This window comes from Ictalurus punctatus, chromosome 9 (genome assembly GCF_001660625.3).
Source record: "Ictalurus punctatus breed USDA103 chromosome 9, Coco_2.0, whole genome shotgun sequence".
NCBI classification, from domain to species: domain Eukaryota; kingdom Metazoa; phylum Chordata; class Actinopteri; order Siluriformes; family Ictaluridae; genus Ictalurus; species Ictalurus punctatus.
In genome coordinates this window covers 2,620,721-2,638,319 of record NC_030424.2, presented here as the reverse complement: position 1 = coordinate 2,638,319, position 17,599 = coordinate 2,620,721, and the positions used below count along the sequence as shown (strand labels likewise).

At 44.5% G+C, this 17,599-nt stretch overlaps 1 protein-coding gene across 3 annotated transcripts in view; it reads right to left on the bottom strand.

Moving 5' to 3' along the window:
• Positions 1-17,599, bottom strand: part of nrxn3a (neurexin 3a) — a 286,244-nt gene that overhangs the window by 60,686 nt on the left and 207,959 nt on the right. For all 3 annotated transcript variants that reach the window (XM_053682954.1, XM_053682955.1, XM_053682956.1), the window contains one exon: positions 15,161-15,342. In XM_053682954.1, the coding sequence (XP_053538929.1) occupies positions 15,161-15,342 (182 nt within the window). The remainder of the gene's footprint in view (positions 1-15,160; positions 15,343-17,599) is intronic.

Sequence of the window (17,599 nt, the reverse complement as noted above, 5' to 3'; positions counted from 1 at the left end):
TGACTATATTTATTTATTTATTTATTCGTTCATTCATTCATTTTCACCGAGGACCCGTCGTTACATTGTTACGCGTCTCGTTAAGCTGGGGCGGTATTTAAGCAGGTCGGGGTGGGGTCGGGTGGGGGGTATGGGGGGGGAGGGGTTATACCTGGATAACCCCCTGGATGAACCTCAGGCAGACAGGAGTTTCACGATTCGAAAAAAGGCTTCCGTTTCCCTTCGTACGACTTCATTAACATACCAGCCGACAAAATGACCAGGTTCAGATCGACGACGAATATAAAACGTCGGTAACAAAATAATTCGCGGAGGAAATTTTTTGGGGGAAAAAAAATCTCATCGACCTGAATCCGAAAAAGAATGAAATAAACCGATGATTTCACTCCGGGGGAAAAAGCTCGTTAGTTAGTTTCCTAGACGGGAAGCGTCGGGAATACGTCGACGTGATTGTCTGGCGTGAGGCGTATCCCGGGAACGCCGGGCGAGAGGTAGGGACACATCCTGGATGCGACGCCAGAGCATGGCAGGACTTCATCCAGCTGCTAATCTTACAGAAGGAACAAAACACTGTGTGTGTGGTGCTGTTATACAGATAATCAGCGACAGGTGGCGTGATAAAGCCGGGTTACCGTGACCACCACGCCGTCGATTGTGTTCCTACGACAGCACGCGATCAAGCGTTTTATTCCTCTTACGCCGCAAAATTTCTGACACCACGCCTTTTTTTTCCCGCGTTTTTGTCGCAGCGTGCGAACGCGCCGGTCGACACCAGAGCGAAGGATTTGGCAGGGATGAGATCTGGACGGGAATAAAGATCGGACGCGCTTCACGTCTGAAGCGAGACGGTTAAGGTCTGCCGTGAGCCGGAGTCAAACGCGATCGGACGCTACCGTCTGCCTTCGCTCCGCCAACGAAGCAAGAACGCCGCCGTCTGCCGATCGAAGGCGAGACGAGCGACGTAAAGCAAACACGGCGTCAGGGGACGCAGACAGACAGCTCGGCGGAATAGCGGGACGGCTCGACGGCTCTGTGCGGCGATTACAGAAGCGTCTCCGTGCCGAATAATAGCGCAAATCCGCTCCAGGCTCTGTTAGCGTACTAAGAGCTCCTTTAGCACTTAAAAGCTGTGTTTAAACACTTAAGCGAAGGCGTCGAAGCGCCGGCGACGAGAGCGCCCGGGCGACGGCGAGAATTTCTACAAGTTGTGAACGTCGAGGAAAGAAAAAAAAAAAAAGAACAAAAAGTCGCGGCTCTTCATCGGATGTAAGACGTGGTACAACGCGGCCGCGGCTAAAGTGTTAGCTTGTTTCACGGAGAACGCAGATCGTTTCTCATTCGCTCCTTCTCGACGTCCGTCGAGCGTCACGTTCCTCTTCTACCACGGCGAGGAGGATTTTTATAAAAAGGTCGTACTTTTTATCCGTTTGTGTTACATCTACGTCACGAACGAGTCGATTCCCCGCCTCACCAGCCTCTATCCCCCCCCACCGCAGTGTGGTTTAAAGTGCTGCCTCATTTCCGAGTTCGGAGTACAAAGCGGTCCATCACGAACGCTGGAACTCCTGAAAGTCCGACGTCTCTCTAACAGCTTCTGTCTCCTCGCTGTGAAGCAGGAGCGTCTCACACAATGCGTCAGGAAGATAAGATTTCGCAGTACAAGCCATTCACGGGTCGGAACAACCCGGGATCTCGGCTGGAACGCCTGCCCGCTCGGTGAGAGCTGCCTGGAAATCAATGAGCGAGGCAGCACACACAATTACCCAGCTGTCTGCCTCGCAGCGCGACCGCCGCCGAGAGATTTGCGTCCGCCGTCCCCAAGAAAAGTGCGAGTGTGAATGAAAGCACTCCGGGGTCCGTGTCCTTGAATAAAATCTCTTCGGCTCAAATTGATCGGTCTGAGAAAGACGGATTTCTCACGCGGACATGCTCGACCCTGCCCGAGGAACATTTCTGCACTTAAAAGCGTGCTCTTTGATACGTCGAGGAATTTAATGACGATGCTAACTCGAGTTTATTTCCGTCATGAACAGGCGCTCGTAAAGACAAGCTAGGGTAAAATGCATCCTAATCAAATTAGCATAACGGTACAGGATTAAAACAGAAAATACGCGACGAGCCGACGATTCGACTCCGTTTACGTTTCCCGTGGCAACGGGTCGCGGACGTGCGTTTATGCTAAACGTTAGCTGGACGATTTTAAAAGGAGGACAATAGCTAGCTATATTAGTGGATGAAGGGTTGCAGCCGTCGGAATTTTCCAGATGTGCAAAAGTGAACGTTTTTTTTTTGTTTGTTTGTTTGTTTGCGTCAGAACCCCCTCATATTTCTTAAACTGCGGGAATATATTAAGCTAGCATGATTTCAGATCATATATCCTATCGTTTGCTCGTATTTTCTCATTTGTAAGTCGCTCTGGAGAAAAGCGTCTGCTGAATGAATAGATGTAAAACGTTTCCGATCGTCTTGCATCGTTTCATATCACCTGGTATCGCATCGTTTCATATCGTGCCACGTCGTATCGTAAAGTTTCGTATCGTAAAGTTTCGTATCGTATCATATCGTATCTTTTCCTATGGTATAGTATCGTATTGGATCATTTCATATCGTATAGTATCATATTGTATCATATCAATTCAGATCGTACTGTATCATATCACATCGTATTGTTTCGTATTGTATTATATATCATATCATTTCGTATCGTATAGTACCATATCGTATCATTTCGTATCGTATTGTATCGCATCATATCGTATCAATTCGTATCGTATCATTTGGCATCATATCAATTCATATCGTATTGTATCGCATCATATCGTATCAATTCATATCGTATCATTTGGCATCATATCAATTCATATCGTATTGTATCGCATCATATCGTATCAATTCATATCGTATCACTTTGTATCGTATCATATGGCATCATATCAATTCGTATCGTATCATTTCATATCGTATCAATTCGTATCGTACCATTTCATATCGTATTGTATCACATCATATCGTATCAATTCGTATCGTATCATATCGCATCGTATTGTATCGCATCATATCGTATCAATTCGTATCGTATCATTTCATATCGTATCAATTCATATCGTATCAATTCATATCGTATCAATTCGTATCGTATCATTTCATATCGTATCAATTCGTATCGTATCAATTCATATCGTATCAATTCGTATCGTATCATTTCATATCGTATCAATTCGTATCGTATCAATTCATATCGTATCAATTCGTATCGTATCATTTCATATCGTATCAATTCGTATCGTATCAATTCATATCGTATCAATTCGTATCGTACCATTTCATATCGTATTGTATCGCATCATATCGTATCAATTCATATCGTATCATTTCGTATCATATCAATTCATATCGTATCATTTCATATCGTATTGTATCGCATCATATCGTATCAATTCATATCGTATCATTTCATATCGTATTGTATCGCATCATATCGTATCAATTCGTATCGTATCATATCGCATCGTATTGTATCGCATCATATCGTATCAATTCGTATCGTATCATTTCATATCGTATTGTATCGCATCATATCGTATCAATTCGTATCGTATCATATCGCATCGTATTGTATCGCATCATATCGTATCAATTCGTATCGTATCATTTCATATCGTATTGTATCGCATCATATCGTATCAATTCGTATCGTATCATATCGCATCGTATTGTATCGCATCATATCGTATCAATTCGTATCGTATCATTTCATATCGTATTGTATCGCATCATATTGTATCAATTCATATCGTATCATTTCATATCGTATTGTATCGCATCATATCGTATCAATTCGTATCGTATCATATCGCATCGTATTGTATCGCATCATATCGTATCAATTCGTATCGTATCATTTCATATCGTATTGTATCGCATCATATCGTATCAATTCATATCGTATCATTTCATATCGTATTGTATCGCATCATATCGTATCAATTCGTATCGTATCATATCGCATCGTATTGTATCGCATCATATCGTATCAATTCGTATCGTTTCATATCGCATCGTATTGTATCGCATCATATCGTATCAATTCGTATCGTATCATTTCATATCGTATTGTATCGCATCATATCGTATCAATTCGTATCGTATCATTTCATATCGTATTGTATCGCATCATATCGTATCGTATCATATCGCATCGTATTGTATCGCATCGTATCGCATCAATTCGTATCGTATCATTTCATATCGTATCATTTCATATCGTATTGTATCGCATCATATCGTATCAATTCATATCGTATCATTTCATATCGTATCAATTCATATCGTAAGGTATCACATCATATCGTATCAATTCGTATCGTATCATTTCATATCGTATCAATTCATATCGTATTGTATCGCATCATATCGTATCAATTCATATCGTATCATTTCATATCGTATCAATTCATATCGTAAGGTATCACATATCGTATCAATTCGTATCGTATCATATCGCATCGTATTGTATCGCATCATATCGTATCAATTCATATCGTATCAATTCGTATCGTATCATTTCATATCGTATTGTATCGCATCATATCGTATCAATTCATATCGTATCATTTCATATCGTATCAATTCATATCGTAAGGTATCACATCATATCGTATCAATTCGTATCGTATCATTTCATATCGTATTCCGGCGTTTGTATCGCATCATTTCGTATCAGAGCTGCAACAACTACTCAATAAAGTTGCTAATAATCGATGAAGGAAATCGTTGTCGACGAATCTCATTACTGATCGGCTGGTCTGCACTTCTCCATGGAGAACTTTACTTGAATGTGTGAATGGACAAGTTTACTTTAAAAGTTACACTGTTCATGCACTTCCTGCTGTGGACTTCAGGCGCTCGAGTCGCTGGAACACTTAAATCCCATCAGAACACCTGATAACATGCATTAGAACAACACCGCGATAGAAGGCAGGACGTATTTAGAAACGTCACAGCATGCTATTAGCAGGACTTTTTCCCACTGAGCACTCGCGCTGCCTTTTTTTTATTGTATTTTATTATTTTATTATTTTTTCCCCTCCCCTCAGCGGCGGTTATCTCAATTTCCCCTGTGTCAGGGCTGCACTTCAGCTGCTTTAAAACCCCGCTTTGATTATTTAATGGCGGCGCTAATCCATCAGACACTCTACCAATCAGTTTCTTCGCCCGAGCCAGTGTGACACCCGCCTGTGCTTCCTGATTGTTAAAGCTCTTATGCAGCAGATCTTAAAAAAAAAAGTAGTGGGAAGGTAGTGTGAGTTACTGCTAACTCCGGGAGAGAGAGAGAGGGAGAGAGAGAGAGAGAGAACTAAAATATTTAATTAAAAAAAAAATAGTTTTTGTTTTAAAGGAACATTCCTGCTCCAGAATATTCATCACTTTTCCCCCCTCCTTTCTCTCCTTTTCGATTAGCGTTGGCGAAAGCAGATAAGGCCGCCTCGAATACGCGGGAAATGAATAAATTCATTTCTCTGTGGCGCGCAGTCGTTTTTGGATTATCGACACACGCCGATTTAAGGATCTGCCGTGTTTGTGTGATAAACCTTCTTCGTTAGGAAACCGATTTCTTTAAAAAAAAACGTAGACAAAAACGCTGGGCGGAGTGAACGAGACAGGATCAACTACCCGAGCACTCGCAGAGACACGCCCACCGACCGGATCGGCACACTCACGGCAATTAAATACGATTTTCAGAAACGTGTGTGTGTGTAGAACTTAGTAAAGGTTTACATCTGTAAAACAGCTTTCTTTCTTTCTTTCTTTCCTTCTTTAAACCGCACGGAAGCGTCTTAATAGCCGCACAGGATTCCATCTTCCAAGTCTCCATTCTTTCACTCTCTTCTTTTCTTTCGTCCGTTTTCCCCTCGTCGATTTCCCCTCCTCGCGTCCTCTCACCTTCACGCATCTCGTTTTGGGTTCTTCGTTTACTCTCTTTCATCCTTTCATCTTTCCTCACGGTCTCTCCCGAGTTTTTGGTTTTCTTTCCGTCCGTCTTTCATCCCCCCGCTTTCTTTTATCATTTTTTTTTAAAAAAAATCATTTTCATCCTTTCTTTTGTTGTTTTTCCACGCTCACTTTTTTTTTTTTTTTGTTCATCCTCATTTTTCTTTCCTCATTTTCCCTCCTTGGGTTTTCATCCCTTATTCCTTTCTTTCTTTTTTCCGTTCGTTCGTTCTTTCACCCTTACTAAGGGTTAACATCTGTAAAACAAAAAAAGGGGGAAGAATAAAAAAGGTGAAAAGAAAGAAAGGCGTTTATCTCACTTTCACCTTTTTTATTCTTCCCCCATCTTCCTTTTTCTATCCTTATCTCCTCTCTCATCCTGTTTTTCATCCCCTATTCCTTTCTTTTCTAAAAAAATTAAATTCCAACCTAAAATTTAAACCGTACTAACATCTGTAAAACATCTTTTTTTCTTTCTTTCACTTTTTGTACCCCCCCCGCCCCACCCCCCCCTCCGCCCCCCCTCATTTTTCCATCCTTACCCTCTCTCATTTTCTCTCCTCGGGTTTTCATCCCCTGTTCCTTTCCATCTCTCTTCTTTCACCCTTACTAAATGTTAACATCTGTACAACATCTTTCCTTCTTCCACTTTTTCTGTTCTTCCCCATCCTCCTTCGTCTATCCTGATCCTCTCTCGCTTTCTCTCCTCCTTTCATCCCCTGTTCCTTTCTTTCTTTTTTTCACCCTTACTAAATGTTAACATCTGTAAAACATTTTTTTTCCCCCTTCTTTCACTTTTTTGTAACCCCCCCCCCCCCCCCCCCCCCATCCTCCTTTTTTCTTTCCTTATCCCCCCTCATTTTCTCTCCTCTGTTTTTCGGCCTCTTTCATCCCCTATTCCTCTCTCTCTCTCTTTTCTCTCACCCTTACTAAATCCTAACGTCTGCAAAAACACCTTTCCTTCTTTCACTTTTTGCATCCCCCCCCCCCCCCCCCCGCCATCCTCCTTTTTCTACCCTTATCCTCTCTCATTTTCTCTCCTCCATCTTTTCTTTCTTTCCTCCTTTAAAACCTCACCGTGTTCTACAAGAACACACACACACACACACAGCGAGTTTGATCATTTTCCGACACCGTGCCCCGGGGTAACACAGTCACACTCTTAACCCATTTGAAAGCGCTGCTCAAAGAGGAGGTCATTTCAAATGAACACATTTGCTGCCTGATTTCTGCTCACACTCTGCGATTCCTGAATTGCAGGGAAGCAGTCAGACAGACTGCAATTTTTCTCCCCCCCAGAACATGTAATTACCATCTCCATCTCCGTGAGGCGAATGCGGAGCGATACGATGGACTAGCTAACGCGGCTAGCGCTTTCGACTCCCTCCTGCTTTTCCAGTAAATATGGCCGCTTCTGCGGGGAAAGAACTGAAGCACAGGGACCGAAAATTTCCGCCGCTCCGACGTCATTAAAACGTCTCTTTATATCTCAGACCTTCACACACACCGACAAACTATATACGTATACACCGCAGCGCCGCCGAGTTCTGGATTCCGATCGGCCGGTTAATCCGCTCTAACGGCGGCTCCGAGAGCAGTGCAGCTGCGAATCGTTTCCATAGCGACGGCCCATTCACGGCAGACACTGGGAGCTTAAGCGAACGTTTTTGGGAAGGAGTCTGCGGTGTCGGCGAGTCGTGAACGCTCGCGGTGAAGGAATAACTCGATTGCCGGACGTTCGGCAAGGTTGAACGTAATTATAAATGGATAAAAATAACGGCGTGACGTTTGTTAATTAATAACAATTGTAATCGATGGCAGAGTGCTGCGACGCGAGGGGAATAAGACGCCTCAGGACGTGCCGCGTCGTAACAGCACCACGCGCGGCGTTTTATTCCGACACGTGTACAGCACATGCCACGGTTTATCCGTCAACGACAAGGTTATTGGAAAACAAGCCGGAAAAAAAAAAAAAAAAGGTAGCGATGATCAGTCGGATTGTAATCCAAGCCCTGTTTGAGGAAAATCCGTCCGGAAGCATCACCGTCCCTGGATGATTTGCAGAGCTGAACTTCCTAATCTCGGAGAATCGATGCGTTCTGGTCAGAATGACCTTTGTGGCCAAATGATATTTTCCCCCTCCCCCCCCCCCCCCCCTTTTTTTTTTTTTTACGTTGTGCTCCGTTTCAAAAATGGCTCACGTTCATCTTTCATGCTTTCAACCGTCGGCCAATTTGAATCAACTTCCAGATCAAAAATACCTCGGGGGGATTACGTTACAGCACTCACATCTCGTCGCGTCGCCACCGTGGAGCCTGTGAGCTCGCTCCGACCCCGCCATGGCACGCAGCGAAAGCTATCCAGACTAAAAAAAAACAAAAAATGTCTTTCATGCTGATAAGTGGGGAGAGAGGGGGGGGGGGCAAAAAAAATCAAAAGTAACCTGATTCAGGTTATGAAATAAAGCGTCGCCGTGTCTCTGTGTGTGTGTGTGTGAGTTTACGTCGTACCCGATCGGCGGGAATGCGATTATGAACGAATCCGACCAGATGTTTGTTGCAGCCGCGGCGATGTGGAGGTTTGATTTTCAAACAGCATTAGCGGGTAACGCTAAACCCTGACGTATCGATTCATAAGCCGACAGCAAGAGAGATAAATGCTGGATTCTTTACGCGAGGTCGCGACTGGAAGAGCGTTCGGACGAATCCCCGGACGTCAGGCTCGTTTATGCGGCTTCGCCGGCATCCGTGCGAATCGGACACGAAACGAGGAACAGAAACGAGGTCTGACGTGCACGGACGCTCACGTTAAATCGGATGTAATTAAGCGTCGAAACTAAAACGGGGTGATCGCGTTGTGTTCAACTACCCTCGTGTATTATATTAAATAAAAAAAACAAGACACCTGCCTAAATACAGACAAATCAAATCTAACGACATTCTCCTGTGCATTAATTTAAAAAAAAAAAAACAAGGCATCTAGTGACGGTTTCACCCCTGTATTTACACCATGTTATGCTCCTCCCCTTTATGTTCCTGCATGCTATGCTCCTCCCCTTTATGTTCCTCCATGTTATGCTCCACCCCTTTATGTTTACCCCGTTATGTTCCTCCATGTTATGCTCCTCCCCTTTATGTTCCTCCATGCTATGCTCCTCCCCTTTATGTTCCTGCATGCTATGCTCCTCCCCGTTATGTTCCTCCATGTTATGCTCCTCCCCTTTATGTTCCTCCATGTTATGCTCCACCCCTTTATGTTCCTCCATGTTATGCTCCTCCCCTTTATGTTTAACCCCCGTTATGTTCCTCTATGTTACGCTCCTCCCCTTTATGTTCCTCCATGTTATGCTCCTCCCCTTTATGTTTAACCCTGTTATGTTCCTCCATGTAATGCTCCTCCCCTTTATGTTTAACCCCATTATGTTCCTCCATTTTATGCTCCACCCCTTTATGTTTAACCCCGTTATGTTCCTCCATGTTATGCTCCACCCCTTTTTGTTTACCCCCGTTATGTTCCTCTATGCTATGCTCCTCCCTTTTATGTTTAACCCCGTTATGTTCCTCCATGCTATGCTCCTCCCCTTTATGTTTATCCCCGTTATGTTACTCCATGTTATGCTCCTCCCCTTTATGTTTACCCCGTTACGTTACTCCATGTTATCCTCCTCCCCTTTATGTTTACCCCATTATGTTACTCCATGTCATGCTCCTCCCCTTTATGTTTACCCTGTTATGTTACTCCATGTTATGCTCCTCCCCTTTATGTTCCTCCATGCTATGCTCCTCCCCTTTATGTTCCTCCATGTTATGCTCCACCCCTTTATGTTCCTCCATGTTATGCTCCTCCCCTTTATGTTTAACCCTGTTATGTTCCTCCATGTAATGCTCCTCCCCTTTATGTTTAACCCCATTATGTTCCTCCATTTTATGCTCCACCCCTTTATGTTTAACCCCGTTATGTTCCTCCATGTTATGCTCCACCCCTTTTTGTTTACCCCCGTTATGTTCCTCTATGCTATGCTCCTCCCTTTTATGTTTATCCCCGTTATGTTCCTCTATGCTATGCTCCTCCCTTTTATGTTTAACCCCGTTATGTTCCTCCATGTTATGCTCCTCCCCTTTATGTTTAACCCCCGTTATGTTCCTCCATGTTACGCTCCTCCCCTTTATGTTTAACCGCGTTATGTTCCTCTATGTTACGCTCCTCCCCTTTATGTTTAACCGCGTTATGTTCCTCCATGTTACGCTCCTCCCCTTTATGTTTAACCGCGTTATGTTCCTCCATGTTATGCTCCTCCCCTTCATGTTTAACCAGTTATGTTCCACCATACTATATTCTTCCTATGATGTTCCCCTATTGTTAGGCCTGTACATCCCAAAATGACGCAAGAACTATACAACATGCTAACGTTCGTCCTCACACCAGTAGTTATTGAAGAATCGCTTAAAATACAGTACGTACGTATTATATAATATATTTTCAGGTCAAGTGATTGCGCCGCAAGAGCTTTAACTTTTTTTGAAAGACCGCCAGCATGATTGCACCTCAGCGGGCAGAGTGGACATTCGCTTCTCTCTGATTAAAAAATAAAAAAAAAACTGAACGCCATTGATTTTCTGCACACTCGCATTCTCCCATCTTATAGCGTTTCCCTCAGCAGGTTTCTGAGCACAGGCCCGACACGACTCTCCTGACCTTTCCGCTCCGCTCCGAGTGATTTCAGAGTGCTCTACTGAACGCAGCCCGGAACGTGCCGTGCAGCCGGACCTTACCGTTTTTACACGCCCGCCTTTTTGCTCTAATTGCATGTTTGTGAAAATCGAAACGCCGTGATTAACGGCGTCGTAGGCGATCAAACGTGTCCTTCTCGGCGCGGGGTGCGCGGAGGACCTTTAAAGCGAACGGAAAGATCCTTCCCGCCCATGGATATGCAAAAAAAAAAAAAGAGAAAAAAAAAAAAAAGAAAAAAGAAAACTAGGCCTGAGCAGAAGCAATTTGTAGATCCATTTAGGTTTAAATCTTTTTTTTTTTTTTTTTTTTTTTTAAACCCTAATTATACACTTACCTCCTGCTGTTCAGCAGTACGAATGAAGGCATTTGCTGTTAATGACTGGAGAGCATTCTTACAACAAATCGACAGCTCTGCAAAAGGAACTTCTCTCCTACATTAAAGACTAGCAAAGATTTCAAAAATTCATTTTCTTCACTCCAAACTTTCCCCAATTAACGTGCGCCTTGCAATATCGCGGACCGGCCGTCATGTGAATATGCTGACTGTGTACATATTCACATACACACACACACACACTTCAAACAGCAGGGAAATCTTCGCCGCTGTCATCCTGTCTCTCTCGCTCTCTTTCCCCGACACGTCGGGAGAATCCTTGGCAAGTACGACCACAAGCAGATGGTGCTTTTGGACATCCACTCGTCATTAATGATGTCGCTTCAGATGCGTCGTCGGGGGGGTGTGGAAGGCGGGAGAGGCTCTACGCGACGGACAGATGTTTGTAGCTTTTACGCGACTGTAGTTTGGAGTGAACGCTTAACGATGAATTAATAAACAGTCCCGAGCTGGCAGGTCGATGACGGCGAAGAGAAGATTAGTCGTGAGTGCGGGAGCTGGTTTGAACGGCGTTGCTAAATTTCCCGAACGGTATCGAACAAAACGAAACGAAGGGGGGGAAAAAACCAAGTCGTGACATCTTTGTGGTGTTCTTAATAGTCTGCTGGGTGGAACGCGAGGACGCTGGCGGCATCTGTATCCGTTTGGCACTCCGAACATCCGAATCTGGGATTTGGAGTGGGCGTGGCCTAAACATCTTCCCTCAACCTCAGGACCATCACAGCAGTTTTAGTTTGTTCGTAGTGGCCTAGTTTAAACCACCGCGACCCTGACCAGGCAGTTACTAAGGATGAAGTGAACGAACGCTACGCGATCCCACATGTTCATGGACGTGGTCGTTGTTTCTCCAGCTGGATTTCTGTCTGATCTACAGTGAAAACCTCCCACCCGGATGACTTCTGACGAGCTTCCGTGTTCGTATTCGGTTCCGTCCTTCCTCGATTAGCAAAGATCAGTGACGTGATCGACGGAAGGTGGGCGGGGTTCGAACGGACACGTTATTGAAACGACATCTACCGTGACGCCCCGATCACATCGGCTCCTCTGACGTCCTCTGAAAAGGGATCGATTCAGCGGCGTGACATTTTCCTCACGAAACGCGACTAGATTTCGATAAGCCCGTACGGAGTTCCCTTCGTTCCGTCTCGGCCGTACGAAATCGGTTATATTCGTTCGCCGCGTCCAGGTCAGGCCACGCTCACTTCGGGCTTAAATCCGGACACAGACGCGAATGTTCGGCGCACTGAACCGTGACGAGCGGAAAAGGGGGCGTGGCTCGGAGGGTTAGACTACGGTGTTCCTCTAACCTGGTTTAAGAAGCGATTTCTTCTTCGCGGTGACATTTCCCGAACGATATACGAACAGATCTAGCCTCAGTGTGTTGTATTTCGTTCAGTACACGACAGGATTTTAAAAGATTCACTCACGCGGCGGCATAAATAGAGCCGCTAATCTGACTTATTATATCTACGACGTCACGGGTATAAAGAGGAAAACATCAACTTCAGTATTAAGCTTTAAAACGTTATGATCCAGCGATTATCTCTGGTTTAAAAGGAACGAGAAGATTTAGCATATCTCCTAATAGAAAATATTTTTTTTTTAAAAAAAAGATTAAATGCAAGAATGTTCTAATTTTTTTATTTATTTTTTTTTAAACGTGCTAATTCCCCCTAATCAAATTCAGCATCAAAGGTGAGCGAGTGAGTATGTGGAGAAGTTTAGAAAGGGGGATGAATACTTTTGAGACTGGAGAAGTTTTTGGGGAAACCGCTTGAAGCATCCGTCGTGTCGGACTATTCCGGTCGCTTTTGTTTGATCTGTTCGTCGCAAACAGCGGAACGTCCGTACATTTTCATTGCAACTGTATACATCATCGATCAGGTGACGTGAATGACGTGAATCGCGTTACAGTGGCACGTGTGAAGGAGTGGGATATACTTATTCGGCAGCAAGTGAACAGTCGGTTCTCGAAGTTAACGCGTTGGACGCAGGAAGAATGGGCAAGCTCGAGGATCTAAGAGACTTCGTCTAGACGTCTGGGTCGGAGCATCTCCGATACAGCAGGTCTTATGGGGTGTTCCCGGTATGCAGTGGTTATTACCTACCAAACGTGGTCCAAGGAAGGACAACCGGTGACCCGGCGACAGGGTCGTGGGCGCCCAAGTCTCGTTGACGTACGTGAGGAGCGAAGACTAACCCGTCTGGTCCGATTCCACACAAGAGCTACCATAGCACAAATTGCTGGAAAGGTTCTGATAGAAAGGAGTCAGAACACACAGAGCATCACAGCTTGCTGCGTATGGAGCTGCGTAGCTGCAGAGTGCCCACGCTGACCCCCTGTCCACCACCGAAAGCTCCTACAGTGGGCACATGAGCATCAGATCTGGACCACGGAGCAATGGAAGAAGGTGGCCTTGTCTGGTGAATCACGTTTTCCTTTACTAAGTCCATGCCTCGAGCTGTTTGGGTGGCACGAGTGGAACCTACACAGTATTAAGCAGCGGGCTTTAATCTTCTGATTGATCAGTGTATAAATAAAAGGCGCGGGCATCAGCGATTCGAGTCGAGTTCGTCATCGATCCCGACGCTTTAAAAATGGAATTCCGAGATCGACAGTATGAGCAGTGCGCACACGCCTTACACCTCTGCAGCGCTGCGATCGTATCAACATCCACAGGTTAATTATTAATAAGCACAAGCAAAGGGGGGGGGGGGGGGGGGGGAACAACAACAAAAAACCATTGTTCATGCTCGTTCAAAACCAGCTGCCCTTCAGCTAACTCACTGTACATGTACAGAGGCTTGTACAACATGTGCGAGTGTGTGTGTGTGTGTGTGTGTGTGTGTGTGTATCTACGCATGGAGCCTTCAGTTTCTAATGCAGACGAGCTTTTAAAATATATATATATATATATATATATAAATAAATAAACGTGCACCCACGATAGAGCGTGAAGAAAGATTTCGTATTTCCTTTTCACCAGAGGTCAGCAACGAGATCCGCTAACAAGATACAACTCTATCTCCTAGCCACTTCTATAATCATCAGGGTGTCTCACACACGTACGCACGCACGTGCCACTCTTTCCACTCTCCATACGCAGTCGCCGTTTACAGGAGCCGTCACGCCGCTCAGCTGCCGTTATCGTTTGTTTGTTTGTTTGTTTATTTATTTATTTGACTAAGTGCATCATTCAAATACAAATCAAATTGCTGCCATCAGCCGGCACAATGTAAATGCTACTCAAACGCACGTCCAGGAGCGCTTTTGCTGGAATAAAGCGAACGTGGCCTCTCTAAGTGAAACGCTTTGGATTTAGTAATAGCTCTGAGAGAGAGAGAGAGAGAGAGAGAGAGAGAGAGAGAGAGAGAGAGAGAGAGAGAGGGAACATGACAACGCTGCAGGTCTGAACTTAACGAGCGAGGAAACGGTGTAAACCTGATCGAGCGAGAGTGATGCGGTTTGTTTTTGTATAAAAGAAGTCGTAAGAAAAGGTACACTAACTCCGCCCCCAGGCAAAACCGTAACCACGGTCAATTTCCATATGATACCCAAAAAACAACAACAACAACAAAAAAAAACGTGTCGTTTTGTTCTTACGTTCGTCTGGTCTCCGATTCGAACCCTCAGTGATCGCTAGCATTAACGAGACGCGTCGCGATTTTACATTCGCTATTAATAAATTAATAATTATTAGAAACAAGCAAAGAAATGACGTGCGTGATCTCCACTCATCTTCACCTAAGCAGTATATCCAGATCCCATCCCGGGAATACTAGGTGTGAGGGGAAATACATCCGAGTGTTACTCTGGTTCATCACAGGGCACCACACACACACACACACATTCACGCATAGCGGGCGATTTAGAGTCACTAATCCACCCACCTGCGTGTTTTTTGGGAGGAAACCGAGCGAGGGCCCAAAAACAGGGAGCGCATCACAGCGTAAAACTCCACGCAGGCAGAAAGCCGAGCTCAGGATCGAACCGGGAGCCCGGGAGCGGATTCGTTATTTAAACACACAGGAAGAAGGACTCACGATGTGGAGCATGATGTAGTCTCCCAGACCCGGAGCGCTGTCGATGCGCACCAGAATGCCATCCTTCAGCGAGGTGCTGAAGCCCACCGTCAGACGGTCCATGCGCGTGCTCGGCCGCTCGTTAGCCGGCCAGTTGTAGGTGATGAGACCTCCGCCTTTCCCGAAGATGAACGTTGTTCCAGCTGTGGAAAAGAATTGTAGAGGAAATTTGAAGGGAGATGATCGTGAGACTCCATTATACCTCATAGACACTGCAATAAAAGTCATTAGATCGGATAAGGTGAAGTCTGGAAGTCGTCAGTGTGTAACGTGATGAAGAATGCCACCTGCAGAAATCAGATTTTAAACAGAGATGGGTGGTTGGTGATGGAAAATACAATTAAAGGGGCCATTTGTAATCCATATAATAATAATAATAATAATAATAATAATAATAATAATGTGTTCCTAGACACGTAATCATCATTTTTAATCAAAATACACCCGACTGTCCTGCAGTTAATCTAGCTACTCTGTGTTAGACTAGACAAACAAGCTCCACCCCCAGGCTCAGCTCTGCCCCTTCTCCTTAAAACGCAGGATGTGAAACGTACATAATATCAACACAGGGGGGTTCTATATATTTGGGGGAAATATGAAGGATTAAAATCTATTTGCAATTCACCTACAAATGACAAACTGCTTCTTTAAACAGGGATTCGATACATTCGGAGCTTCGAGATAATAATAATTTAAAAAATGTAGCTAAAGCTAAATTTTTTATTAACGGTACTTGTGTGATAAGGATGTACAATGATTAACACCTCATCCTGGACTGTATTAACCGAAAGTTGACTCTTTTTTTTACGGTTTAATCTTCATAAACTCCTAATATGGAGGATAATAAAACAGTAGGCGAATACAATGGGGCTATTTTTATATGCATTATGTGCTACATAAATAGACTTGACAGAGATAATGTGGCACAGGAAGTGTGATGGATAATAAAAAAGCCAATACTCTCTCTCTCTCTCTCTCTCTTTTTTTTTCCCTCTCTCCACGGTCTTGTCCAAGTCCGTGTGCTATTTTTACAAGGTGCTTCGTAAGTTTTAGCGCATCTTATATTTCATTTAACTTAATCTGCTTAAACGCCGTTATTCTCATTCCTTGTTTTAGCACAATAAGACTCTAAATCAAGGTGTACAGGAATAAACACTGTACGAAAACCCTGCTTTACATGTCAATACTCTATGAGGGTCTGTTCGACAAGCGACCTGCGTTCGCACCGAAATGTAATGACGATAATCTCGAAAGAGACGCGGCGTTAAAACGTCCTCCTCGGTTTTACACAACTAGGCCACAGACTCGGAGGCTGGCGTTTTTAAAAGTGGTCGGTGCCTCTCCTCTGCACCTTGCGCCGCCTCCGATCGGGGCCCGAGCATGAATAATGCCTGCACCCGGTTCACGGGAGCCGTATATTTCCCCGAGTCCGAAATTCTCCAGAGGAGTCTGTGGAGAAACGCGGCGACCCGCGCTCCTTAAATATAACTCCGCACGGGAAAGAACACCGGGAGGTTTTGATGTACGGATTTTCACAATCATGCATTTTACATGAAGGTAAAGGTGGAACGGAGTTCAAAGGGAAGGGAGCGCGGACGTATAATTTGGTGGAAATCGGCGCCGTGCTAATCACGTCCGAGCAAACACGGGCGGTACAGAGTGACCCGGGCAAAGACGGGAAAGGAAGAGAGGGGGTTCTGGAGCGTTTATTTTGTATCGAGTGGAGTTAGAGTTAGGTCCTCGCAAACAGCGCCGAGCGCTCTAGGAGAAAAAGACGAGATGAGAAGACAGCTGGCCGACTGACTCTCCACTCAAGTACCATGTCAAGTGGAACATCTGGCCCCGGAGCTCAGCCGCCTCGCTAACAATTCAGTAACAATGCCATTACCCAGCCGCCGGGCTCACAGCTCCTCCATTCGCCTCTCCATCCTTCATTTTTATCCTCCATCTCACACACACTTTAATATAAGACCCTGGCAAAAAAATAAATAAATAAATAAATAAATAAATAAAAATGGCAGCAGCCGGGATTCGGGTGTTGTGAGCCATAATAGAATACTTGCATGCATCATTTATATGTGGCAGATGCAGAAAACGGATAAAGGAGCTGAAAGCACGGTGGGCGATTACGACATGATTAAAGGTGCCGTTCGTAACCGTTAAGAAGTCTTCCTACATGTGTGATGATCATGATGTCAGAGATGCTTCCGAGAAAGCCATCAGTATAACAATCGCAAAATACATTTTCAAAGTTCTCCCATTTTCTGTCAAATAAATAAATAAAATATACATATATAGAAATAAATAAAAATTAAAAAAAAAAAAACAACAACCCAGGGTTCTGTTTAGAATTTTCTGGCCTGGAAAGAAAAATATCCCCGCCCCCTGTCGAGCAGATTT